Source organism: Bufo bufo, chromosome 5 (genome assembly GCF_905171765.1).
Source record: "Bufo bufo chromosome 5, aBufBuf1.1, whole genome shotgun sequence".
NCBI lineage: Eukaryota > Metazoa > Chordata > Amphibia > Anura > Bufonidae > Bufo > Bufo bufo.
The window spans coordinates 428,863,877-428,890,357 of NC_053393.1; the positions used below are offsets into that span (position 1 = coordinate 428,863,877).

The 26,481-nt window shown below is 45.6% G+C and overlaps 1 protein-coding gene across 1 annotated transcript in view; it reads left to right on the plus strand.

Annotated features, from left to right (window-relative positions):
- Positions 1–26,481, plus strand: part of LOC121002549 (nucleotide-binding oligomerization domain-containing protein 1-like) — a 104,157-nt gene that overhangs the window by 20,002 nt on the left and 57,674 nt on the right. Inside the window, exons 2-3 of the mRNA XM_040433992.1 lie at positions 2,160–2,334; positions 19,756–21,544. Coding sequence (XP_040289926.1) covers positions 2,160–2,334; positions 19,756–21,544 — 1,964 coding nt within the window. The remainder of the gene's footprint in view (positions 1–2,159; positions 2,335–19,755; positions 21,545–26,481) is intronic.

The following is a 26,481-nucleotide window of genomic DNA, read 5'->3' on the forward strand; positions in this document are numbered from 1 at the left end:
AAGAAGAGTAGAGAGAAGGTGAGGGAGAGCCATTTTGAGAAGCAGGCAAACGTCCACCCGCCCATTGGCAACTTCGTGTGGGGGGATAATTAGTATTGGTAAGGGGCAATGTTGAGTGGGCTTGCGTAAATAAGATGGAAAGGGGGCAGTCGCGGCAGTCGGGAGGTGGGGGAGGTCCTCGAAGTTGGATAAAATATACTGATACGTGAGGACGGGAGGGCACCGCGGGAGGGGCTGGACTCTCATAGAGGATCAGGATTGGATGAATTTAAGGCGTCCATCAAGGTTGACTCCGATCTGGGTTTAACGGTTGAGGGTAAGATGGAGTCGCCGGATGGTTGTGGTTTGTTGGTTATGGTTATTTGGGGCTTCTAGGACCTCCCTCGCCAGGGGTTAATTATGGTCTTGTGTTATTTAACTGTTATGTGGTTATTTATTTGTGTATTTAATAAAAAAAAACGGCTGCTGTGGCCGATTTAAATCCGAACCGTGGTTGTTGTGGTTATTTGGTTGGGATAAGGAGTAGAGAGTTCATTGGAAGGGATTCAAGAAAAAGGTAAGCTCGAGTGAAGGTATAGCTAATACCATGGTCATGTAAATACAGGGGCACAAAAGGCCTTTTCTGTCTGGTAAATGCCTAATGTTTCGGGCCTCAGAGGAATTCAACACCTGCGACGACCACGTGTTATCGAATTTCAACTATTATCATTAGGGTTTTTTTCAAGAGGGGGGATTTTGTTAGCCATGTTTTAAGTCCAATTTTATATTTTTAGTTCTTTTAAACATATGTATTTGACATGTATTGACAGTCTAATATACCTCCAGTCCCATAATTACTTTTATGTACGGTGAATGCATAATTTTTGGGGCCTGTAATCTAACTGGCCAACAGTAAAAATTTTGTACGGTGACCGCCTAATGTACCTCCAGCCACATAATCACTTGTTCTTTTTTGTACAGTGAATGAATAATTTTTGGGGCCTGTAGTCCACTGGCCTGCAGTAAAATTGATATCCAATGACCGTGCAATCTACCTCCAGCCACATAATCAATTGATCTTTTCTGAACGGTGAATTCCTAATTGTTGGGGCCTCAGAGGAATTCAACACCTGTGACGACCACGTGTTATCGAATTTCACCTATCATCATTTTGGGTTTATTCAAGAGGGGGGATTTCGTTAGCCGTGTTTTTAATCCAATTTTATATTTTTAGTTCTTTTAAACATACAGTACGTATTTGTACTGGCCTACAGTACAATTTTTATGCAGCGACCGTGACCTCCAGCCACATAATCACTTGATCTTTTATGTCCGGTCAATGCCTAATGTTTGGGGCATATACTCCACTGGCCTGCAGTAAAATTTTTATACATTGACTGCATAATGTACCTCGAGCCACATAATCAGAATTTCTTTTATGTCAGGCAAATGCCAAATTTTTAAGGCCCGTACTCCCGTGGCCTAAAATACAATTTTTCTAGGCTCCAGCAGGGCACATTTCTGAGAATTTCCCTTTAAGATGCATAAAAACTTCTACTAAGTATTTGGTGGCTGCAATTATGACCTGAAGGTTTTTCTGGTTCGCCTGCCATTAAAGTGAATGGGGCCCGCTGCAAACTTGTGGTTCACGAACAAGTGATCGCGATCGCGTTCGCGAATCGTCCCGGCAGATGTTCCTCCATCACTAATTTTGAACACCCTGCAATCCAGCAGTGCTCATGCTTGCACACTATAGGAAAAAGTGCGGGCCTCTATGGTGACCGGGACCGTGGGAGAACACATAGGCTAGTGGTATGCAACCACGGCCACCGCTGATGGATTGCAGGGTGGTCGTAACCATGGAAACGAGCAGTTAATAATGTGATGGAAATATTAATCCAGCCAGCAAAGGAAGCAATATAGATAATAACAATACATTAGTAAGTGCCTTGTAACTTTCTCTACATAATAAATGCCACTTGCTAAAGTGAGACAACCCCTTTAAGTTAGTTCTATAGATGTGAACCACATACTGTAAGTGACATGAAATGTAATATGATAACATGTCATATTTATTTATGTCATATTTTAACATGCTTCGATAAATCTTGGATGTTTTTATCGCAAGCAGAGGCTGGACTTTTCTACATTTGCTTGATGCCATATTTATTCTGTTACAGGTTCGTAAGATTATTGATCTGGTAGAAAGTAAGAAGGGGGAAGTTGCTGAGTTTTTCATATACATCCTTTATAAAATTCCGGAAGCCTACTATGACCTGGACTCCTGGTTAACGGAAATTGATTTTCATCCCTCAGAACAAATACAGAGTTTACCTATTACGAACAATGACCCTGGTATGAATTCCTTCTTACCCACTTGTGCCAGTTATTGTGTATGCTATAGTAGTCAGAAATGGACTCTAATCTTTGTCTTATTGTTAAACCCAATGGATTGTATTTTCCGTAATCTACCGTAAAAGCAAGAACATTTACTTTACTGTGAGTCTGCTTTTGAATGTAGTTCCATCATTATGTAGGTGGCAAATTTAATGACCGGCAGTAGAGGTTTGTTAAAGTTGCCCACCCAGTGTTATAGGATAATGGGATGTCATAAAGGCTCCTGTAGATGTAATGTGTAGGTGCTCCAACACTTTTGTCCATATAGTGTATTTGGGACTGAAGAAAAGAAAATGGATAAGTACAGTGCTTGGCTATCTCTGTCATACCCATAGATAGAGTAGAGAAGCAGGGCACATGTGTGACCACAGTACGGCATACATATTAGGACATCGTCAGACATCATCCACAACTCGATCCTCCGTCAGGCAAAACTCCCTCCTACCTCAGACTTTAGACAAAACTCCGTCCTCCCTCATCCAAAACTCCATCAGACCTCAGACAAAACTACGTCCTCCCTCATCCAAAACTCCATCAGACCTCAGACAAAACTCCGTCCTCCCTCATCCAAAACTCTGTCCTCCCTCAGACATAACTCTGTCCTCCCTCAGACATAACTCCGTCCTCCCTCATCCAAAACGCCGTCCTCCCTCATCCAAAACTCCATCAGACCTCAGCCAAAACTCTGTCCTCCCTCATCCAAAACTCCATCCTCCCTCAGACATCAGACAAAACTCCGTCCTCCCTCAGACATCAGCCAAAACTCTGTCCTCCCTCAGACATCAGCCAAAACTCCGTCCTCCCTCAGACATCAGCCAAAACTCTGTCCTCCCTCATACAAAATTGCATTAGACATCAGCCAAAACTCCTTCCTCCCTCATCCAAAACTCTGTCCTCCCTCAGACATCAGCCAAAACTCCGTCCTCCCTATCTCAAAGTATGCCCTACTACACACACTCTTCACCTGATGGAGCTGCTAGCTGCTGGAGAGGCAAAGGACCTGTGATGACATCGTGACCATGTGACGAGTCACGTGTGTGGGAGGGGTCAGATGGTCATGACCTGGTAGAGTGTACAGAACTGTAGCCATCAAATAGAGCTGTGTACTAGAGATGTGTGTGTAACCTGCATGTAGCAGTTCTAAGTACTGTGTAGCAGAGCTGTATGTGTAACCTGCATGTAGCAGAGCTGTGTACTGTGCAGCAGAGCTGTGTGTGTAACCTGCATGTAGCAGAGCTGTGTACTGTGTAGCAGAGCTGTATGTGTAACCTGCATGTAGCAGAGCTCTGTACTGTGAAGTAGAGCTGTATGTGTAACCTGCATGTAGCAGAGCTGTATGTGTAACCTGCATGTAGCAGAGCTGTGCACTGTGTAGCAGAGCTGTATGTGTAACCTGCATGTAGCAGTACTGTGTAGCAGAGCTGTATGTGTAACCTGCATGTAGCAGAGCTGTGTACTGTGTAGCAGAGCTGTATGTTTAACCTGCATGTAGCAGAGCTGTATGTGTAACCTGCATGTAGAAGAGCTGTATGTGTAACCTGCATGTAGTAGAGCTGTGTACTGTGTTAGAGATGTATGTGCAACCTGCAGGTAGCAGTGCTGTGTACTGTGTAGCAGAGATGTGTACTGTGTTACAGAGATGTGTGTGTAACCTGCATGTAGCAGAGCTGTGTACTGTGTATATAGAGCAGTGTGTGTAACCGCAAGTATCAGAGCTGTGTACTGTCTTACAGAGATGTGTGTGTAACCTGGGAACTATAAAAAAAAGTGTAAAAAAAAACAAACATAAAAAGATCTTACAAAATGGGGGGCTTGGGGCCCATATTTTAGTGGTCACACCCACCTATTCATAGGATAAGTGATAACTGTTTGTTGTGGGATAAGCACTTTAACCCCTTAATGCCCAGCCCTGTAATATGTTGCTGCAAGTAGGTAGTTAGCACTTAACACTGTACTATTATGACACTGTGATAACTCAGATCCTGGCAGATTTATCATCCAGATGCTAGGGTCAACAGTGACCACAACATATCAGCGGCTAAATGTAGGAAGAGGGCTCCCTCTGTCCTCCTATCAGCATCCCACAAATGTAATTGTGGTGTGTGGAGCTGTTGTCATGGCAGCCGAATGCCTTCTGAAGACCCCCAGGGCCCCTTGTTACTGCCCTTATTGCACCCTGCGTCTGGGAGGATATACAGTAATAGAAAGGCAGTAAAAATCCCTATATGCTATAATACAGGAGTATTGTAGTGTATTGTACAAGCAATCAAACAAACACAGGTTGAAGTCCCCTAAGGGGACTAAAAATGTAAAAACAAAAACAAAAAAAAACAACCTGTTATATAAAGTTTTTAAGATCTTACAAAAATAAATTAAAATGTAAAAATAAAACGTTTTCCTATTTCTTATATGTAAAAAGAAGCTAAACATAATTGGTATCGCCTAATGTGAAAACATCTAACCTATTAAAATATCATGTGTATCAATATCATGAGAATATTTGTCATTTTGATCACCTCACCTTCCCCAAAAATGTAATAAAAATTATCAAAAGGCTACATTTATCCCAATCTCAAGCTCCATTGGCAAAAAAAAAAGTTATAGAGTATGGAGACACAAAGCAATTTTTTTAAAGCTACATTTGGTATCTCCATAATCGCACTGACCCACAGAATAAATTTAACATCATTTATAATTGCGCAGTGATGGGGTTTCTGTGTTTTTTTTACACTGACATGATACAAAAACCCATGAAATGTCCCCTTGACAGTGAGAAAAAAAGCCTCTTAATGCACAGACAAGCAGGGTTGGCCTTCACGTACAAAGTTACAAAAGTGGAAGGCACCCAGCGCTCAGGAATAAAATCCAATTACTTTATTTAGTACAGGCAGAACATTTTAAATCTAAGTTGCCTACTTGTTTTGAACAGGCAACATGCTCTTAGTCATGCCGTAAATACATACAGAATTTTATCAAAGGAGTAAGTAGAGGCAAATACTTAAACGGTTTGGCTCATGTCAGACATTAATGGCATATGGCTTGGAAATGCCATCAGTGACACATACAGTACAGACCAAAGGTTTGGACACACCTTCTCATTCAAAGAGTTTTCTTTATTTTCATGACTATGAAAATTGTAGATTCACACTGAAGGCATCAAAACTATGAATTAACACATGTGGAATTATATACATAACAAACAAGTGTGAAACAACTGAAAATATGTCATATTATAGGTTCTTCAAAGTAGCCACCTTTTGCTTTGATTACTGCTTTGCACACTCTTGGCATTCTCTTGATGAGCTTCAAGAGGTAGTCCCCTGTATATAATTCCACATGTGTTAATTCATAGTTTTGATGCCTTCATAGTCATGAAAATAAAGAAAACTCTTTGAATGAGAAGGTGTGTCCAAACTTTTGGTCTGTACTGTAGGTGACGTTCCCCCCCCCCCCCCCCCCTTGCAGGACCCACTCCACTCTTATTTCCAGAGCGGGGCCCCCGAAGAGAACGGAGAGCAGCCACGCATGTGTGGCCACCCTCTCTTCACCTCTATGGAAGTTCTGAGCCAGCACTAAGCTATTTCCGGCAGTCCCATAGCAGTGAATGGAGCGGAGACCATAGCCAGTATACCAACAAATAGCCAATATGCAAACAAAAAAAAGAAAAACATGGGCACATGCTATGCATCAATCTATTGTTGCTTCCCGGCCCAATTAACATTGCTTTTCAGCATAAGTAGTAGCATTTGTATACGTTTTGATCAAAATGCATAAGCCCACCCACCATGTGCAGGTTGCCTTTATGAATGGGTGCCTACTCTAATTTGGTGTGGCACCATATGGCGACCACCAGTGTTCCCTCTAAGCCTCTGCTGTCACTGAGCGGAGCAGTTAGGTAGCTGGGTAATACATCATGAAAGGTGGCCAATTTCTTACTAAAAGTATATTCCTATGTAGCAACCACAGGGTAACCTGCAATACCGTGTGACCATAATTTAAGGGGAATTATCATCTCTTACGTTTCTGTGGATTTACAATAAAAGTGCAACAGATGCTGACTTTCTTGAGAACAATTGTATATGGCAGTGTATGAAAAGGTGGCTCAACATATGTGGCTCCTTCTATTTACTTCTATGGGAGAATGAGACCTGTAGTAAAACCACAGATAACACTAGTACAGATCATGTGGTAGTGTTACCTACTTCCTCAATGTGCCTCCCTGTGCCTCTCCCACAGGACTCCATGCTGGTAGTGCTGCCTCCTCTTCCTTCTTTTTCATGCCCCGCACAGCATGTCCTTATGCACCAGCATCAGGACATAGGAACACTGTTGGCATGGTGATGGTGACAGACACACACAGGGACATACATACAAACACATGACCAGGTTATTGTCCATTCTATCGGGGAATAACTATCACTTACCCACCCCAGACCTTCCCCGATCCAGCTCACTGCCTTATGCATAATGAAGACACAGAGACCGATTTTGGATTTAATGGCCACAGCAGCCGTTTATTCCCAAATATTGGATACATAACCAACAGTAACACATCAATCAAATTAAATAACATTAAATAACAATGGTAAAGTATTATCCTCCCCCCTGACGGGGAAGGTCCTCGAAGCCCCAACTTTATCAACACGCACTTGGCCAGACTGGCGCCTCCGTACTGCCTCCAGCCGTAAAACGCCAGCTCGGAGACCAACTCACGGACGCCTTCTCCACGAGCCAACAACACCAACCATGGGAGTCCAGCCCCCCACCATTGAGGCCCTCCCATCCTCCATAAGCATCAGTGTCACCAACTTCGAGGACCTCCCCCCGCCAACGACGCGCAACCTGACCTCAACCTCAGGCTTGCGAGTTCCTCCATAACCCTAGCGCTCGCTCCACGCCTTCCTGCAACCCCAAAGACCAGAGATCAATACCGACAGCATTGAGGTGAATGCCATCTGCCCTCCAAAAAGCCCCCACACCCCGTTCCAATTCAGAATGGCGAACACCTACGGCCCCATTCCTGGCCATAAATTTACCTATTATTCTATTGACCTTGATCTGCGCTTTATTAAGGCGCTCAACTGAACGAGTTCCCCGCCACACAATGTCAGACCAAACCGTCATAGTACCTGTAAAAAATGACCACAAACGAAGAAAATCTAATTTGATGTCCCGTATGAGTTCTCGGACCGGCCGAACCCCTAAATCGTTTTCCCCAACATGCAGGACCAACACATCCGGGGGCCTAGTCAACCGCACGTACCTGTGGACCTCTCTCATCACACCTTCCCACAACATGCCTCTTACCCCAATCCACCGGACTTCAGCTACCTCCCTATGCAAGCCCAGTTGGCGACCATCAGGGCGCACGTCCGCCCGAAGAGCACCCCAAAACACGAAAGAGTGGCCAAGCAACCACACCAAAGCTGGATCGCAACCTGCAAAACACAACAATGACACAACAAAGCAACAGTGAGTACATGCGATATTCAACAGAAACCTAGACGCACATAAGAACAGAAACGGACAGATTCCCACCTCCCTATTTTTTTAATGATCTCATCACTCAAGCTCGCCCTTGCTGCTTCCGTTGCCGCCCCAATGCGAAACGAATGACCCGTAAAATCAGTAGCTGCCATACCCAACTTGAGTATGCAGCGTTTAAACACTGCCACAAACTGGTAACGCGATAAATAGGATCCATCTTCATGAGTTAACAGCGGGCCAACCGCGGATATCCGCATCTCACAATACTCCCGCAAGCACCTGACTGGGCACAAGAGACAACCTGGCACTTCAAATAACCGAACGCAGTTACCTCTCCCTTCTCTATCCGTTTTTGACCTGCGAATACGAATGACTACCCTGTCATGAGATAAGACAACATCCTCTCTCAATAATCCCCCGCCAATCACTAGCACGCTATTACATACCAGTTCACCCAACTGAAAAGCCCCAAAGAAGGCTAGTGAAAAAGCCACCCGAAATAGCTTAACCTCCCAAGGTGAATGGCAAACCACCTCTAATTGCCTACCAATACACAACAGAAGTTGAAAGGAAACCGGCCTACGTCTATCAGCTGGCCGTGGACCGCGCCTCCAACCTTTTAACACCTGCCGGACTAGAAACGCCTTAGTAACGTCCGGCCACTGTCGTAGCTTAAAACCAAATGCGATTCCTGCTATCCATTTGTTCAGGCGCGCAACTGACCAGCCAGCCTCCTTGACATGCCCCAAAAAAAGTAATGGCGGGACCTCCCCCTCTTCCGCTGGGACCCCTAAATCGGAACACCACAACTGCCACTCATGCCACGCTTTACCGTACGCTACCCACGTCCCGGCACTCATGGAATCCTGCAGCAACCGACCTATGGCCCCTCCAACAGCTCCCACATGAACTCCGGACATTGCATTCCCTCGAGCTCCGCATCCGGCGCCAGCTGCCGAAACCGCTCCCACTGCGAACGAGAAAGGGCATCCGCAATACAATTAGAGACCCCAGGCACATGTACCGCAACTATCCAAGCATTCAACCTTAAGCAGATTAACACTAAATGCTGCAGCAAGCGAACAACAGGCGGAGAGGACGCTGTCATCCCATTGATGATCTCCACCACCCCTAAATTGTCACAGTGAAAACGCAGTCTTTTATCCCTAAAGAGATCCCCCCACAACACCATCGCCAGCACAATCGGGAATAGTTCTAAGAGCACCAGATTTCTATCCCATCCTCGGCCAGCCCACTCCTCTGGCCAACTACCTGCGCACCACTGTCCATGACAATAAATCCCAAAACCGGATCCCCCAGCTGCGTCTGAAAATAGGTCAAAATCAAAGTGATCAACTACCTCACTCATAACTAAAGCTCTACCGTCTAAATGCTGTAAAAAATCGGCCCAAACCCCTAGATCCCCTTTAAGCTCCTTTCCTAAGCGAATGAAGTGATGCAGGGCCGTGACATCAGCCGTAGCCCCCGCCAATCTCCGACTAAATATCCTCCCCATGGGCATGATCCGACATGCAAAATTGAGTTTACCAAGCAACGACTGTAAATATTTCAATCTAATTTTGGGGGACCGCCTCGCCCTGTCCACCGCCAACCTCAAATCCAACAACTTATCGTCTGGCAGCCGACATTCTAGCCTCTCAGTGTTGATGACAATACCTAAAAAAGCTCAATTCCGTTGTGGGGCCCACTGTTTTTTCCTCTGCTGATGGCACCCCAAAAGAACTAAAAACCGACCTAACCGTATTTAATAATAACGAACAAACCCTGGAGCCCGCTGGGCCCAGGCATAGAAAGTCATCCAGATAGTGTATAATGGATGAACACCCTGACACGTCGGCTACCACCCATTCCAAAAAAGAGCTGAAGGACTCGAAATATGCACAAGACACAGAACAGCCCATCGGTAAACACCTATTTACAAAATAACCCCCCCCCCAATAACATCCCAACAAGTGTAAACTATCTGGGTTAACGGGCAATAGGCGAAACGCCGCCTCAATGTCGGTTTTTGCCAATAACGCCCCCCGCCCCAAAACGCAGAACCCAATCAACCGCCGCGTCAAATGAAGTGTACATCACCGAACATAAGTCCGGATCAATACCGTCATTGACTGACGCCCCTTTTGGGTAGGATAGGTGATGAATGAGTCTAAAAGAGTTTGGCTCTTTTTTGGGAACTAAACCTAAAGGTGATACTCTCAAATTACCAAAAGGCGGCTCTTCAAACGGGCCGTCCATGCGTCCCAAGGCCACCTCCCTTTCCAACTTTTGAGTTACCACTTCTGGGTGCTGCAAGGCCGAACGTAAATTCTTCTGCCCGAGAACCACCGGCAAGGGCGCCGAGGGAATATGAAAACCGTCCGTAAAACCTAAATTCTGCCGTGACCTGATCCGGGTATCTATTTAGAAAGGGGGCCATCTTTTCCACCTGAACTGGTGTCAGGGCCTTTTCCACTAGTTTCCCACCCTCTCTGTCTATTGGCCCTAAAGCAACGATTAAGCCCGTGATTACCGCCGCAGGACGAACACTCGTGTTTGAAACAACATTTTGGGCCAAATTTGCAGTTACCTTCGTTAAAGAGGAAACATAATCCCTTTGCGGAGGCGACTGCAAATGATGATTGACCTGACCCTCCTGCGTCCCCCCGAAAGGACTGGGCCGGGCGCACAGGTGCCATTACCCGCATCCACAGCCCAATGTCCTTATGGTCCCACCGAATGTTACTCCGCACCGCCATCCTCTGTCTGAACTGTTCATTATAGCGTATCCAGCCCGTTCCCCCGTAGACCCGAAACGCTTCCCCTAAAGCATCCATATAGCAAGATAAAGCCGAACAACACTCCGGCTTCTTTTCACCTATCACACTGGCCAAGATCGCAAATGCTTGAAGCCAGTTAGTGAACGTGCGCGGGATTAAGTGGAACCTACGCTTCTCATCCTCCTCCTTTTTCCCCTCGTCCTTTTTTCCCCTTTTTTGTCCACATACTCCCCCCTCCAAATACGTTCACGTACGTCCTGTTTTAAATGCGCCCCTAAAGGCCCTTCAAAACAAACGTACACTTCACCCCGTGCAGTATCGTCTAACTTGACCCTGTCATCCTACCCTCCCGCCTGAACCGAAACTGAGACCACCTCACCCGACCTCTCAACTGCATTATTAGCACCAGTGCCTGCTACCCCATCAGGCCCCCCAAACGCACTGTTATTTCCAGCCGCCGCACCTGCACATCCCGCCACAGTTTCAGGCAATCTACTGCTCCCCACAGTGTTCACACCAGGCGACCCGCCGTCCACCATACCAGACCCCCCAAGCACCCCGCTTCCCGCAGCTTCTACCCCCCATGCGGCAACCGGTGAAACCCCCGCCGCCCCCAAACCTGACATCCAACCCGCCAGACTATAAAGAAGCTGTCCTAGACCCCTACCTAAATCCCCATGTGGCCCACCCAATCCCCCAGGGCCTAATCTAACTAAGTAGTGTGTACCCCCAGTGGCCTCACCTAGCTGCTGGGGGGCTGTGGACCCCGCAGCTGAAGATCCTGCTTCCAGAAGGTCGCTTCTCCGCTCAGGCTGGTCTTCTCCACTATGGCTCAGCGACGCAGCTGCTGCTGGATCCCGCATCCCAGCAGGGTCATTGCTGGATGCGCATGTGGAGTCCCTCAATGGCGATGCTGCCTGCAGCCTGTGCGCATCCCCGGGATCCCTGCGCACAGCTGCGTCTGACTGGTACCTGCTCCCACGCCGGCTTGGGGGATCCGCCGCTCCTGGTCCTGAATCCCTGCTTCTAGACGGCGGGGGAGGGTTCTGCCCGCCCGTTGGTAGGCCCCAGGTGCTGTTAACAGGCCCTGCTCTAGCCTCCCAGTGCGGAGGGTCCCCGGAGGGGCTCCGCACTCTGCGCCTGGACCTGAGGGCCTCTGGGCTCAGGCGCGCCGGCGGCCGGACCCGCCGCGGCCGTCTAGCTGGTGGCGGTGAGCTGGTGTTACTCACCGCCGCCCCCTGCAATACTCCGGACACTTGTTCCTGCAGCCATTCGGGTCCCCTCTCGTCCGCCGCAGACCGCAACTGCTGGATGAGCGCCTCCACCGTCTGCATGCTGTCGGTCAGTTCTCTGGCCAGAATCCAGGTAACTGACCCCACTGACCTGTGCTATTTATAAACTAATCGCCCGCCTTTTTCTAACTCCCCCCCCCTTTCCTCGCCACACTAGCCTTTTGAATTCTTTAACCCTACGCTTGCCACCCGCCCCTCTGTGGCCAAAACCCTGTCATGTCGGCCTCCCCAATGGTGGCCCAGTACGGCCTCCCTGGATGGTCACATACACACAGGGACACACATAAAGGGACACCCACACTGGGACAGACACCCACACTGGGACACAAACACACAGGGACAGACATACACACACAGGGACAGACATACACACACAGGGACAGACATACACACACAGGGACAGACACACACACACAGGGACAGACATACACACACACACGGACACACGCAGGGATACACACACACACACAGGGTCACACACATGGACACACACAGGGATACACATACACACAGGGACAGACATACGAACTGATACACACACACACAGGGACAGACACACACACACACAGGGACAGACACAGAGCTACACAGCTAGGCCTCACCACATTGCAGCCGGGCTCCTCTCAGTAAGCCCAGGAACAAAGCTCTCTGCTCCTCCACCATACATGGACACACACAGGGACAGGCACACAGGGACAGGCACACAGGGACAAGCACACACAGGGACACACACAGGGACAGACAGACAGATACACATAGGGACACACTCACACAGGAACAGACATATACACACAGGGACAGACAAATACACACAGGGACAGACATATAAACACAGGGACAAACACACACACACAGGGACAGACATGCACACACACACACACAGGGACAGATACACACACAGAGACAGACACACACAGCTACACAGATAGGCCTCACCACATTCCAGCTGGGCTCCTCTGGGTAATAGTGATCTCCGGTTCATGAACGGATCGTTCATTTGAATCGATTCAGTTCACTGAACCGGAGGAGTCGATTCACCTGACTGAGCTGATCCGTTTGAAACAGCTCAGTCTGAGGCTACTTTCACACTTGCATTTGGGGTTCCGCTTGTGAGATCTGTTTGAATGCATCAGTTTGGCTCTGTTCAGCCTCCATTCCGCTCTGGAGGCGGACACCAAAACGCTGCTTGCAGCGTTTTGGTGTCCGCCTGGCCGTGCGGAGCCAAACGGATCCGTCCTGACTTACAATGCAAGTCAATGGGGACGAATCCGTTTGACGTTGACACAATATGGTGCAATTGCAAATGGATCCGTCCCCCATTGACTTTCAATGTAAAGTCAGGAGTCCCTATTAATATACCATTGGATCGTAGTTTTCTCCAATCCGATGGTATATTTTAACTTGAAGCGTCCCCATCACCATGGGAACGCCTCTATGTTAGAATATACCATTGGATATGAGTTAGATCGTGAAAACTCATATCCGACAGTACAGTCGTGGCCAAAAGTTTTGAGAATGACACAAATATTAGTTTTCACAAAGTTTGCTGCTAAACTGCTTTTAGATCTTTGTTTCAGTTGTTTCTGTGATGTAGTGAAATATAATTACACGCACTTCATACGTTTCAAAGGCTTTTATCGACAATTACATGACATTTATGCAAAGAGTCAGTATTTGATTCTTTCATAATCACTTCTTGGAGTTTGTCAGAATTAGTGGGTTTTTGTTTGTCCACCCGCCTCTTGAGGATTGACCACAAGTTCTCAATGGGATTAAGATCTGGGGAGTTTCCAGGCCATGGACCCAAAATGTCAACGTTTTGGTCCCCGAGCCACTTAGTTATCACTTTTGCCTTATGGCATGGTGCTCCATCGTGCTGGAAAATGCATTGTTCTTCACCAAACTGTTGTTGGATTGTTGGAAAAAGTTGCTGTTGGAGGGTGTTTTGGTACCATTCTTTATTCATCGCTGTGTTTTTGGGCAAAATTGTGAGTGAGCCCACTACCTTGGATGAGAAGCAACCCCACACATGAATGGTCTCAGGATGCTTTACTGTTGGCATGACACAGGACTGATGGTAGCGCTCACCTTTTCTTCTCCGGACAAGCCTTTTTCCAGATGCCCCAAACAATCGGAAAGAGGCTTCATCGGAGAATATGACTTTGCCCCAGTCCTCAGCAGTCCATTCACCAAACTTTCTGCAGAAGATCAATCTGTCCCTGATGTTTTTTTTTGGAGAGAAGTGGCTTCTTTGCTGCCCTTCTTGACACCAGGCCATCTTCCAAAAGTCTTTGCCTCACTTTGCGTGCAGATGCGCTCACACCTGCCTGCTGCCATTCCTGAGCAAGCTCTGCACTGGTGGCACTCCGATCCCGCAGCTGAATCCTCTTTAGGAGACGAGCCTGGCGCTTGCTGGACTTTCTTGGACGCCCTGAAGCCTTCTTAACAAGAATTGAACCTCTTTCCTTGAAGTTCTTGATGATCCTATAAATTGTTGATTGAGGTGCAATCTTAGTAGCCACAATATCCTTGCCTGTGAAGCCATTTTTATGCAACGCAATGATGGCTGCACGCGTTTCTTTGCAGGTCACCATGGTTAACAATGGAAGAACAATGATTTCAAGCATTACCCTCCTTTTAACATGTCAAGTCTGCCATTTTAACCCAATCAGCCTGACATAATGATCTCCAGCCTTGTGCTCGTCAACATTCTCACCTGAGTTAACAAGATGATTACTGAAATGATCTCAGCAGGTCCTTTAATGACAGCAATGAAATGCAGTGGAAAGTTTTTTTTGGGATTAAGGTAATTTTCATGGCAAAGAAGAACTATGCAATTTATCTGATCACTCTTCATAACATTCTGGAGTATATGCAAATTGCTATTATAAAAACTTAAGCAGCAACTTTTCCAATTTCCAATATTTATGAAATTCTCAAAACTTTTGGCCACGACTGTATATTCTAACACAGAGGCGTTCCCATAGTGATGGGGACGCTTCAAGTTAGAATATACTAAGCATCGCACAGACCTGTCACTTACCAGTAGGAGGAGCGCCGGCCAGCCACAGACAGCACATGTAAGTATAAGCTAAGTAACCATGGCAGCCAGGACTGCAGTAGCGTCCTGGCTGCCATGGTAACCGATCGGAGCCCCAGCGATTAAACTGGGACTCTGATCGGAAATGCCGCTTCACTTCCACCAATGATGGGGGGGAGGGGGGTTGTTAGCCTGTGGCCACTGCCACCAATGCTTTTAACACTGGGGAGGGAGGGAGGGAGGGAGGGGGGCTGCACTGGCCACCAATGCTTTTAATACTGGAGAGGGAGGGAGGGGGGGCGGCACTGGCCACCAATGCTTTTAATCCTGGGGAGGGAGGGGGGTCTGGCCCCTGTTGCCTGGCAGCACCCGATCAGTGGCACCTGAGGGGTTAATTGTGCGGATCACAGCCCCCTGTAAGAGATCGGGTGCTGCCAGGCAGCAGGGGCAGTTATGTACACAGTTCTTAGTATATTCTAACTTGAAGCGTCCCCATCACCATGGGAACACCTCTGTGTTAGAATATACTGTCGGATCTGAGTTTTCACGATCGTGAAAACTCAGATCTGAAAAAGCTGTTATGCAGACGGATCCGCACTGAACCTTTCAAATAAGGCGCAGGGGTTAATATCTTGTTTGTGAAGCCAAAATTCAAGATGTGGCGTGCCAGAACCACAGGGGCTACACGCGGGGTGCACGGTGGGCCGATGAGGAGCCAGTAATAATACAGTTCATCGGTTTACTCACGGTTAGCAGAGAGCCTCCCTGGGCCAGCAGCACAGTGATGAGGAAGACAGCACGAAATCCTCTGGGGCACACTCTGTGGTAGGGAAGCACCAGCCTAGATGGAGGTTGAGGTGCCCTTGATGGCAGTGGTGTTTAGGGTGTTTGTGGTGGCTGGGTCCCTTGGTGGTATTTGTCGTGATGCCAGTACCGTTAATGGTGGTACAACCAGTTGTAGTGGTGGTATTGAAGAATGAAGTAGACAGTGGTAGGATACAACTCTCAACTTTTACTGTGGCTGGTTTTAGTTGCGGCATATACATCCAGACATAATACAGTCTTTTGTTCTTTAGAGGAATTTTGTTGATCCACTGTTAATAGGGTTAGCTAGGTTCTGACTTTGCTTCAAGGTCCCTTTTGAACCAGAGTAATTTGGTGCGGTTGCCTGTAATATTTACTGGTATGCTTAGTCCTATTGTTTCTGTATCTTCCAAGCCCTTGAACAGGTAGCTAATCTGTCTTCTATAATGTATGGTGAGGCTGCCTGTAGCTAGATTGTCCTCCACCATGTGCAAAGGTGCCCATTAAGCCTTAGGTAGTGGCTGTTATCACCGATGTCTCTCTTTCTGCTTGGATTTCTTCCAGGGACGCAACACTATCCTCTGGTTGTAGGATATATGGAACTAAGAGGATCAGAGGAGGAAAACGCTCTCCTGCCCCTCATACCTTGGCTCTCCCTCATTGCTGCATAAGACTTCACCCACTACTCTGTGGTGTGTAGCCTCAGCTTAACAACTGACTCTGCTCCTCTCTTCTCTCTACCCTCTTTCTTCTCCTCTCTCCTCTCTCTACACTAGGCCTGACCTAAGTATTTATATAACCTAAGTGCTATCCCCATCTAGTGGTGGGATGTATAAAATGCACCTAACCAGCCTATGAACAGGGATACAACAGGTGATGTAATGCAGAATGACATGCAACACCGTAATGCAGTTTTAAAGCTATTTTGCAGTTCCCACATGTCCTGAGTGGGACGCTGCATGGTTCATGTTCTGATAATATCACTTCCAAACCATAACTAATCTTCCATAAGGTTCAGCAAAAGACAACCCTGAAAAAGTAAGGCCCTTTTCACATTTGCAGTAAACAGATCTGGCAGGCTGTTCTAGCTGGGAACAGTCTGCTAGATCCGTGAATAACCGTGCGCTGCTGAGATACCATCAGGCTCCATTCACTGTAATGGGGACCAGCAGAGATTCGGTCGCTACCCGGCAAATATGCAGAGAAACAGCTGGACGAAAACTGCAGCGTGCAGTGGTATTTGTCCGGCCGCTCCAAGGCATATTTGCCAGGTTGCGGCCAGATCTCTGGCAGTCCCTATCATAGTGAATGGGGCCGGAGGGTATCTCAGCAGCACACGGTAGTGCCCGGTATTCACGGATGCGGCAGGCTATTCCAAGCCTGAACAGCCTGCTTAATCTGTTTACTGCCAATGTGAAACAGGCTGATAAGTTGATGTGACATTTGTGCACCTTAATTACAATAGATATTCTCTGTATACGTGAGAATACTTCAAACAGACATTTTTCATATACAGTATTTTATACCCAGAGAATGGTCCATTAGAAAACATAACTATATGCCTCCTTCTGGTTAATACCAGCACACTAATCACACTACTCACAAAATGTATTTGGCTTTCGGGTGAAATTTATTGGAAACTGTAAAAAGTTAATGCTACAGTAATATTATATCGTGAAAGTAGGGCATTTAAGTAGAAGCATGCAATGGTGATTTCCTCATCTCAAACTATTTATTGAAACAAAAGCTAACAACAGTGGTGGCTATACCCCGACAAAAATGTAAATGTCTCAAAAACTTGTCATGTGGCCTTAAGCATCAATCACAGCTTGACGTCTCAAATTGGTCAGGACTCTACCTTCTAAAGGAACAACTTTTAGCAAATGAGGCAGTGGAAAAAATGGCCCACGGGTCATTGAAAGGGGTTTAGGCAGAAACCCTTCTGTCCTGTGTGGGGGGCCTGGTTTGATCCTTGCTATGGGGCCCTTACTTCTCTATGTACGCCACTGGGTTCCCCAGTGTCCAGCAGCCATTCCCTAATGATGAGACCTTGATGAGCTGGCACATTGTCGTCCATGAAAATGAAAATAGGCCTGTGTAGTTCATGCAGAGGCACAATGACTGGATTATTGATGTTATTCAAGTAGTATGGGCTTGTCACTGTACCATTCATAAAGTGCAGGGCAGGACTAGGCACACCTGCCCATACTGTAACGCCACCACCAAAGGTTCGTCTGGTGACAACAGTGGCTGATGCATAGCGCTCTCCTTGATGTCTCCAATATCGTTGGCGGCCATCATTTCTGCTCAACGTGAATCGACTTTCATCAGTGAACAGCACTGAGGCCCACTGGTCCCTCATCCATGCAAGACAATGACGCCTTGAGGTCAGGTACCCTTGCAGGTCATCTAGCACACAGACCATGCTGATGTAAATGGTTTCGAATGGTCTGACGTGACACTTGGTGCCTCTCACCTCCCTTAAATGTGCCTGAAATTGTGTGGCTTTCATCATCCGGTTCCGCAGGGCATTGTTCACAAAGAAGCGGTCATCAGTGTGGGATGTGGCCAAAGGACGTCCACTTATATGCCTTACTTTGACTCTTCCAGACTCTCTGTATCTCTGTTGCAACCTGCTGATGACACTCTGTGACACTCTAAGCTCAGTGGCCACTTCCATCTGAGAACATCTTGCTTGAAGCCTCGCAATGGCGAGGTACAGTTGATCAATTGTTAGGTGTTGTCTTGGTCTCATGATGTCAAAATGTGAAGAGCATGATGAGGAGAACTGTTTAAATACCAAATCTAATTGAACCAGGAGATTTATTGTGCGATTCATGGATCAAACACCTGTTGTGAATTTTGCCATGAAGCTCCAGAGTCACTTTTAATTCACCTGTAAAGGTTAGAGTGCATTTTAGGCTCATCCTGAAATTTCACCCACAAGCCAAATATCCTTAGCTTTTTGTGAGTAGTGTATATCCAACTCTCTAAGGCTAGTGTCACACTAGTGTTTACAGATCCGGCACTGCAATACACTGCCAAAATGCCATCCGGCCCCATTAACTATAATGGGGTCTGATGGAGATCCAGCCGCAACCCAGCAAATATGCTGAGAACAGAACAAATACAGTTTTTTGGCCGATTCCCGGTGTTCCGTGATATTTCCCTATCCGTGAAATTTCCCTACCCTCGTCACTTCCTGTTGTGACTCGGCCACACCGGACATGACGTTCCCAGCTTTGGAAGGAGGTGTGCCGCACCGTGCAGGCACACAATGACGGGGTAGGGAAATTTCACACCAGAGTTGGGGAGAAGGAGACACCTAATGTGCTTGCGCCTTACCTTTCAGCTAGACACCGGCCGACACTGCGCATGCGCAAGGAGCCTCACCAGCGTAAGAGATCAACCAAGAACCAGCGCAGATGAGACTAGCTCCAGCAAAGACTCACGGTCGAGGAGTAGCTATCCGCGCTTGCACACTGGCCCGTAATTTTTCCATACCCTCTAACCACTGGTCAGGCTCCCGGCGCATGCGCAGTGTTGGCCGGTGTCCAGCTGAGAGGTAAGGCGCAGGCACATTAGGTGGCCCTTTCCCCCCAACTGTGGTGTTAAATTTCCCTACCCTTTCGTTGTGCGCCTGCGCGGCGCGGCACACCTTCTTCCAAAGCTGGGAACATCATGTCCAGTGCGACCGCGTCACAACAGGAAGTGACGAGGGTAGGGAAATTTCACGTGTAGGGGAAAATATCACGGAACACCGGCATTCCATTCTGGAAAAACCTGCCAGAAGGCTGTGTCGGTAGTGTGAAACTAGCCTAACTTGATAGCATTAGTCCCAATAAGTTGCATGAACATTGATTATTTGAACTTTAATACTATTTCTCAAATGCTAAAATTGTTTTATAGCTATCACCATAGTCTTGTCTGTTGTGTCATTACTTATAATTAATATTTCTCTTCTTCAATCTTTCAGTTACTTTATACAGCCAGAAGCTCAAACAAGTGTTGTGTAATGATTCCACATTTGTACCGTCTTACTCCCAGCGTGGGGAGTTGGTGCTCCCGGAGACTTATGTTAATAGTGCTATGGAACTTGTTAATGACAAAAATGAAAATATGGGACGAGTAAATGATCTAAGTTCCTTGTTTGATGACACTGGGGTGATCAATGAAGAAGGAGCAACTACATTTATCTATGGGGATGCTGGCATGGGAAAGACACTTTTGATCCAAAAGCTGCAAAATATGTGGGCGGAAGAAGAATCTTACGCTGATATTAAATTTTTTTTTAGTTTTAGTTTTCGCAGATTTGTCTCTTTTGATGCCAGCACTCAGCTCTCTCTGAAGGACTTGCTATTCAGATACAACTGCCATCCAAACAATGACCCAGAAGAAGTGTTTCGTTATATTTTGAGGTTTCCTGAAACTGTAATGTTTACTTTTGATGGCTTTGATGAAATGCAGTCCAATTTTGATTTAAACAACATTCCAGAAGTTTCCTTACCTACAGACACTGCCCACCCTGCGGCCTTGTTGATACATCTACTGAGTGGAAAATTGTTGAAAAGATCAAGGAAAGTCTTAACAGCAAGAACAGGTTGTCAGGTATCAGGGAAATTTGTGCGGAAGAGAATTATGCTACGTGGTTTTGGGACAGAAAACCTGATGGAGTATACTAACTTATTCTTCAGGGATCCTAGCGTTCAGAGGCATGTAATAAACCAATTAGAAGCCAACCACAATATCAGCAGCTTATGTTCCATCCCATTGTTTTGCTGGATAATATTTAAGTCTTTTGAACATTTTCACTCCATAAATGAGAGTCACACTTTTTCCAGTAGTTCTGTAACACTTACAGATATATTTTTACTCATAATTGAAGTTTATTTGAACTCGTCTAACAGAGGAACCACCAGAAGTCAGGCTGAAACTTACAAGAAGGGTAGGGAGACCTTGCTGTTTATAGGTAAGCTTGCCTACAGTGGAATGGACAATTCAGCCTTTCTTTTTGACTATGATACCATCACATCTCTAAACATCCCAGAGCAATATCTCCAATTGGGTTTCTTCAGAACTGTGAAAAATTACGATGGATGTGGTGGAAATAGCTCTTTTGAATTTTTTCATGTGACACTTCAGTCATTCTTTGCTGCCTTATTCCTTGTGATTGACAGTAGAACTAGCACTACAGAGTTACTTAAGTATTTCAGTCATTGTGCACAGTCACCACAACAGGAGCTTCAACCCAATTTGATGAAGTGTTTTTGTGCAAAGAAGCACAAGCAGGTTGATCCTTTTGCAAATATTGATCACTTACAGTTCATCAACCTCTTTCTTTGTGGGCTGCTTTCAAAACCAAAACAAGTTCTCCTTGAACATCTAGTGCCACCTTCAGTTTTGAAAGTTAAGCGGAAAGCTCTCAAGCAACAACTTTTCAGAAGCTTCAAGTATCACTTAAAACACCTGCCCCGGTCACCTTATTTGGAATTTAACCGTGTTCATGCATTGACTCACTTTATCTGGATGGCACGATGTGTATGTGAGACTCAGTGTGAGAAGGTGGGGAAAAAGGTAGCCAAAGGAATATGTGCAGATTACATTAAGCTAAGCTACTGTGGGGCTTCTTCTTCTGATTGTGGTGCCATCTCCTTTCTTCTGAATCTGTACAAGAAAGAAATTGCTTTGGAGTTGGACAATAACAATATCAATGATTATGGAGTGAAAGAGCTTATACCATGCTTCAGAAAACTCACAGTGGTTAGGTACGAAGTCTTACATTTAATTGTTTATAATTTGTTGTTGGAAATCAGATAAAGGCTGTATTGCACCAACAGATTATCTGACAAATTTCCTGACCAATCATTGGTCAGGTGGCCGTTTCCATACACAGATCTTTTGTTATACACACCAACTATTGGTCTGATTGGACAGAAATTGGTCAGATAATCTGTTGACTCTGTTTTCAGCAATGCTGGTCAAACATGTGGAAGTATATGGCTGCATATGAAGAAGAGTCCCAACATACTGTATGTACTATATGATTCTGTGTCTCAAAATGATGCCATTTTGGTTAACACTTGCCAGGTTTACATCTGTTGACAAAAAGAAACTGCAAAAAAATGTGGTCATTGACTTCCCCCTTTAAAAATGTTACAGTGGCATCACTGTGTAGTTATTTTTTAAACTGTATATGCAAGTTGAGATCCTAGATCCTTATGTACTGCCTTACTGCTGTTGCAGGATGTAAGGAGTGTTGTATTGGTTGTCAAGAAGTTTTGATGTGGACAATTAGAGCAAAATAATTTCAGCACAAATCATTCCAGGTTTCATCATGATCTGTTTATAATAGTCAATTTTGTGTGACAATTCTGAATGCTAAAAGTGGTGTGACACTTTCAAACTGGCAATCATATCTGCCAAATGTGTGTTCGGGGATAGATGAAAGAAGTATAACTGCTGGATGTTATGGATATTTGTGGATTATTGTGTTATGGCAGCTGTCTGTGCCCACCACCGTTAGGAAGAGAGTTGAACGGCACACCTCTGGAATGCAGGCGGTGCTCAGTGGTAGTTTTAAAGCTCATAAAATATGGAAAGGACCACGGCACTCATTTTCTGTTGTATGCTTCTTATTTATTTTGTTATAGTATTAATCCATCCAAATAAGATTATATTTTAGCCACTGGCCAACATTTCGGTCTGCACTCAAACTGTCATGCCCTGCTCAGGTTATGTGCGGAGGTCTGCCAGGTTAGCAGCACGTGTGTAGTTTTTTGTTTGTTTTGGGTTTGGAGTTGAGCTGTATCCGCCTCCCTTCAGGTACACTGGGTGGGGTCGTTTGTGTGAGTTTAAATTACGCCCCTTCCCAGTGTCCTGTGCGGGTTATAGCCTCTATCTTGCTCTGAGGAAAGGTGGATTTGCTGTTTCTGCTCTGCTACAAGATAAGTTGGTTTTGGTTTCCTTTTTGTGTTCTGTCTAGGCTGTTAGAGAGACACCTGCCTCCTCCAGGACCTCTTTCCCCATTTCCACCATCTCAGGGATTTTAGGGAATCTTCAGCCTTAGGCACGGGGACACGTTGATTCAGGAGGTGAATTGTCAGGAGGTGACCTTTATCCCCAGCTTCTGTCCTAGACACTTGTTTTGAGGTTTTCTGTGTGTTTATTGTATCTTGCATCCTACCCACCGTGACATTATAACCCGCCAATACCTAGACTGCCATTTCTCAGCTGCTTTGAGATGGAGTCATTTAATGCGTTAGTTGATCGCATGCAGGGATTATCCCTAGAGGTTGCTGATCTGCGTAATTCTGTCGCACGGTGTCAGAATGCTCTGGCCTCAGGTGCTATAGGAGGAAGTCAAGTTTTTGGGGAGCCTAGAGTCGCTCTCCCTGATAGATTTTCAGGGGGTGTGGATGACTTTATCCGCTTTAGAGAGTCATGCAAGCTGTATTTTCAGCTGCGGCCGTCTTCATCTGGTGATGAGAGTCAGAGAGTAGGGATAATCATTTCCCTGCTTAAAGGGGACGCGCAGTCCTGGGCCTTTTCTCTGCCGACCGGTTCTCTGGCCCTCCGGTCGGTGGATGAATTTTTTAAAGCCTTGGGATTAATTTATGATGACCCAGATCGGGTCTCGATGACGGAATCTAAGTTGCGCAATTTATTACAAGGAGAACGTACTGCAGAGGCGTACTGCGTTGAGTTTAGGAGATGGGATACAGAGTCTGAGTGGAATGACCCCGCGCTACGTAGTCAGTTTTGTCAGGGGTTGTCTGACAGATTGAAAGATGCCCTCGCTTTTCTTGAGTATCCGGATACGTTGGAGAATGGTAAGTCTTTAGCAGTACGGTTAGATAGACGCATTAGCGAGAGGTGTAAGGTTCCTTCCGCGTGAGGGATCCCTTCTGGGAGTGGTTTAGTCTCACCGGTTTCCCAGGGTAATATGACATGTAATTCTGGGGTAGGGGAGGAACCCATGCAGCTGGGTCAGGTGTCTTTCCGTTCTGGTAATAGGAACTTTAGGAGGTTGCATAAGCTATGTTATTGCTGTGGAGAAGGTGGTCATTTTGCTTATGCTTGTCCTTTTGTTAAACCGCAAGTTGATGATAAAGAACCACAAAGAGGTTTACATAAAGAAGAAAAAAACACATCCCTGACTCGTGGTAGTGTGAATGGGGTGTCCGAGCAAGCAGGTATGCAATATCCCTGCAATACTCGTTTTCTCCTTACAGCTATGGTGGCGCTAGACTCAGGAAAATGTAATTTTGAAGTATTCATTAACTGTGGTGCTGGGGTAAACCTTATTGATTTTCTTTTTCTTCAAAATCTGGGCTTAAGTAATTGCACTTTAGAAAGAGAGATTCAGGTGTTCGCAATTGATTCTTCCCCTCTTTCTCAAAGGAGTCTCACTCATATTGCTCATGGTATTCAGTTAAGGGTGGGTGATTCACATGTTGAGATAATTTCTTGTTTTGTCATGAAGGACTTGTAAGCTCCTATGGTCTTAGGTTTACCGTGGTTGATAAAACATAACCCTACTATAGATTGGCAGGCAAGGCAGATCATTGGTTGGAGTGAATTTTGTTCAGACAATTGTCTTAACCACTTAAGGACCGCAGGTTTATACCCCCTTAGTGACCAGGCCCTTTTTTACAAATCGGCACTCCACAACTTTAGCGGTTTATTGCTCGGTCATGCAACTTACCACCCAAATGAATTTTACCTCCTTTTCTTCTCACTAATAGAGCTTTCATTTGGTGGTATTTCATTGCTGCTGACATTTTTACTTTTTTTGTTATTAATCGAAATTTAACAAAACTTTTGCAAAAAAATGACATTTTTCACTTTCAGTTGTAAAATTTTGCAAAAAAAACGACATCCATATATAAATATTTCTCTAAATTTATTGTTCTACATGTCTTTGATAAAAAAAAAATGTTTGGGTAAAAAAAAATGGTTTGGGTAAAAGTTGTAGCGTTTACAAACTATGGTACAAAAATGTGAATTTGCGCTTTTTGAAGCAGCTCTGACTTTCTGAGCACCTGTCATGTTTCCTGAGGTTCTACAATGGCCAGACAGTACAAACACCCCACAAATGACCCCATTTCGGAAAGTAGACACCCTAAGGTATTCGCTGATGGGCATAGTGAGTTCATAGAACTTTTTATTTTTTGTCACAAGTTAGCGGAATATTATGATTTTTTTTTTTTTCTTACAAAGTCTCATATTCCACTAACTTGTGACAAAAAATAAAAACTTCCATGAACTCACTATGCCCATCACAAAATACCTTGGGGTGTCTTCTTTCCAAAATGGGGTCACTTGTGGGCTAGTTATACTGCCCTGGCATTTTAGGGGCCCAAATGCGTGCGAAGTAGTTTGAAATCAAAATCTGTAAAAAATGGCCGGTGAAATCCGAAAGGTGCTCTTTGGAATGTGGGCCCCTTTGCCCACCTAGGCTGCAAAAATGCGTCACACATGTGGTATTGCCGTACTCAGGAGAAGTTGGGCAATGTTTTTTGGGGTGTCATTTTACATATACCCATGCTGGGTGAGAGAAATATCTTGGCAAAAGACAACTTTTCCAATTTTTTTTATACAAAGTTGGCATTTGACCAAGATATTTATCTCACCCAGCATGGGTATATGTAAAATAACACCCCAAAACACATTGCCCAACTTCTCCTGAGTACGGCAATACCACATGTGTGACACTTTTTTGCAGCCTAGGTGGGCAAAGGGGCCCACATTCCAAAGAGCACCTTTAGGCTTTCACAGGTCATTTTTTACACATTTTGATTTCAAACTACTTGCCACACATTAGGGCCCCTAGAATGCCAGGGCATTATAACTACCCCACAAGTGACCCCATTTTGCAAAGAAGACACCCCAAGGTATTCCGTGAAGGGCATGGCGAGTTCCTAGAATTTTTTATTTTTTGTCACAAGTTAGCGGAAAATGATGATTTTTTATTTTTTATTTTTTTCTTACAAAGTCTTATATTCCACTAACTTGTGACAAAAAATAAAAACTTCCATGAACTCACTATGCCCATCACAAAATACCTGGGGCTGTCTTCTTTCCAAAATGGGGTCACTTGTGGGGTAGTTATACTGCCCTGGCATTTTACGGCCCGAATGCGTGAGAAGTAGTTTGAAATCAAAATCTGTAAAAAATGGCTGGTGAAATCCGAAAGGTGCTCTTTGGAATGTGGGCCCCTTTGCCCACCTAGGCTGCAAAAAAGTGTCACACATGTGGTATTGCCGTACTCAGGAGAAGTTGGGCAATGTGTTTTGGGGTGTCATTTTACATATACCCATGCTGGGTGAGATAAATATCTCGGCAAAAGACAACTTTTCCCATTTTTTTATACAAAGTTGGCATTTGACCGAGATATTTCTCTCACCCAGCATGGGTTTATGTAAAATGACACCCCAAAACACATTCCCCAACTTCTCCTGAGTATGGCGATACCAGATGTGTGACACTTTTTTGCAGCCTAGATGCGCAAAGGGGCCCACATTCCTTTTAGGAGGGCATTTTTAGACATTTGGATCCCAGACTTCTTCTCACGCTTTAGGGCCCCTAAAATGCCAGGGCAGTATAAATACCCCACATGTGACAGCATTTTGGAAAGAAGACACCCCAAGGTATTCAATGAGGGGCATGGCGAGTTCATAGAAAAAAAATTTTTTGCCACAAG